Below are 2,423 nucleotides of genomic sequence, written 5' to 3' on the forward strand. Positions count from 1 at the left end.
CACGCAGGTGGCTGCGATCTACTCCAGGGCTCGCTGCAAGAGGTGGGCTAGGGAGCTTTGAAGAAGCGCCATGACTTAACTCCGTCGAATTATTATGTCTTAGGGCAGTGGTGGTATCGCAAAGAGCTTCAGGTTAGATAGATTTATTGCTAACCCTGAGTAGATAACAAAGGCAGCGTGTGCCTGAGGACGGCTTTAGCAGTGACACCTGGCTGTTTCTGCTTCCGACATAACAACAATGACTAATTTGGGCTGGAACTCCTCACTCGAGGTTGTGTAGTCCAAGAGGCTGCGTGCCCAGTGTGAGTGCCCAGCAAAAACACAAGGAAAGGGTGCAGGAACAGGAGACGTCTGGCAGAACTTGAAAACTGATAGTTTAGTTTGACTTTTTTACTTGTTTTCGGTTTTGATTGTGTTTTTTTTAACTTTTTTTACTTGTTTTGATGTTTTTTTCCTTAAAGAACAGAACTAACTGTTCTCTTATTTCTCATATATAAGTGCTGGTCTCTTTTGGAAGTGCGTTTCGGAAGTTACCATATTAATCATAAACTTACTGACTACATCAAAGCACTTTCTTATGAGTGGGGCAGAAGACACAGTCTTGCCTGTTAGCTTCCTGTGTGCCAGTGTGATTCAAGCTCTCTTTAAAACTTGCAACACTGAAGAGCCAGATATTGCTGCAGTGAAAAGCCCAGCAAAGTAGTTATGTTGTGCTGCCTCTTTGTCTGGTGTTCTCTCAGTGCCAGTGCTGGGCTTTGCAACCTTAAAGGTGACTTGCAGGTTTCTGTGTCTGGCCCTTAACATTTTTGTCTCTCAGAGATAGCAATGACCTTTTGTGTCTTTCTTTTGTAGAACATGACTTCAACTGTTAAGGACTTTCCAGAAGACAGCAACCTTTCGCCAAAAGCCAGCACTAGCAAACTGCCAACAGATGCATCTCCTGACTCTAAATGCCCCATCTGCTTGGACAAATTTGACAATGTTGCCTATCTTGATCGCTGCTTGCATAGGTTTTGTTTCCGCTGTGTCCAGGAGTGGTCAAAAAACAAAGCAGAATGCCCTCTCTGCAAGCAACCCTTTTTTTCCATTTTTCATACAATTCGCGCTGAAGATGACTTTAAGGAGTATGTACTCAGCCCTACAGAAGAGAGCTCTTTTGCCAGCCCTAATGGCCAGAGATTTCGTTACCGTACCACCTTAACAGGGGAACGCCGTGCTGGCAGTTCCCCTTCCCGAAGGATGCTGTCTCCTCTGCCTTCCCGAAGGATAATGTCTCCTCCAGATAACGGGATATTGTTTGAAGGGCTGTCAAGTGAACCGGTGCGGCAGAGGGACGGAGAGATTCAGCAGATGATAAGGAGGCTGGCCTCCAGGAGGCAGGCCAGTGCAGAGGGCAGATCTCTGCGGCAGATTCAGGAGGAAGACATGATCAACTTCCGCAGAGCTTTGTACCGTACTGGTGTGCGTATTCGTAGTATTCAGGATGGTGGCCGTTACCGAGACATTTCTGCAGAGTTTTTCCGCCGCAACCCTGCTTGCCTTCACCGGCTGGTTCCTTGGCTGAAGCGAGAACTTACAGTCCTGTTCGGTGCTCATGGATCTTTGATAAATTTTGTGCAGCACATTATCATGAGTAATGTGACTAGGTATGATCTGGAAAGTCAGGACTTCGCTGACGATTTAAAGCCATTTTTGCTGAATCGGACTGAACACTTCTTACATGAATTCATCAGTTTTGCCCGTTGTCCTTTTAACTTAGAAGCATATGATCAGCATGCCAATTATGACTGTCCTGCACCATCATACGATGAAGGAAGCCGCTCAGACTCGTCAATTATTACCATATCTCCAGATACGGCATATTCTCAAGGGCCAGATAACAGTTTGTCTATGACTGGTCTTAGTCAGGCCCCCTGGGATGATGAAACTCCAGGGCCTTCCTATTTCTTTTCAGATTCGGTTCCTGCAGGCATAGATACTCCTCTGGAGGCATCAGAAAGCTCTGATGAGGACTCTGCTACAAAGAGTCAAAGAACCAAGCTGCAAACTGAGTTACAGGCTAATGCTCCCTCAAACAAGAGTGACTCTTCCTCGGACAGTTGCATTATTGTTGGGTATGTTAAGCCGTTAGCTGAGAGGACGCCAGAAGTGGTTGAGCTGTCCTCAGACTCTGAGGAGTCCATCAGGGAAGAGAAAAAGGAAGATGCGAAAAATCAGCAGCCAGTACAGTCTCGCAGCTGGAGTGATACTGAACCAAGCAGGAGTTTCTCGCCACGTTCTCCCACACATAAGGAGGATGTAGGTAGTTATAGAAACTGCTTATCTCCCGCAGTTGAGAAGATGGAGCCAAAAGACAGTGAGAAGAACAAATGTAAAGTAAAAGACCTGTCTCCACAGGACTTGAGCTGGAGTCCCTCTCCAGG

At 46.4% G+C, this 2,423-nt stretch overlaps 1 protein-coding gene across 1 annotated transcript; it reads left to right on the top strand.

Moving 5' to 3' along the window:
- Positions 1 to 855: 855 nt before the first annotated feature.
- TOPORS (topoisomerase I binding, arginine/serine-rich, E3 ubiquitin protein ligase) lies at positions 856 to 2,415 on the top strand (the record flags this gene model as incomplete). The annotated part of the gene is made up of 1 exon (XM_009877493.1): positions 856 to 2,415. A coding segment is annotated over exon 1 (1,560 nt), but the record flags the coding sequence as incomplete, so codon positions are not given.
- Positions 2,416 to 2,423: the final 8 nt, after the last annotated feature.

The sequence above is a fragment of the Apaloderma vittatum genome, unplaced genomic scaffold (genome assembly GCF_000703405.1).
Source record: "Apaloderma vittatum isolate BGI_N311 unplaced genomic scaffold, ASM70340v1 C12090028, whole genome shotgun sequence".
Taxonomy (NCBI): domain Eukaryota; kingdom Metazoa; phylum Chordata; class Aves; order Trogoniformes; family Trogonidae; genus Apaloderma; species Apaloderma vittatum.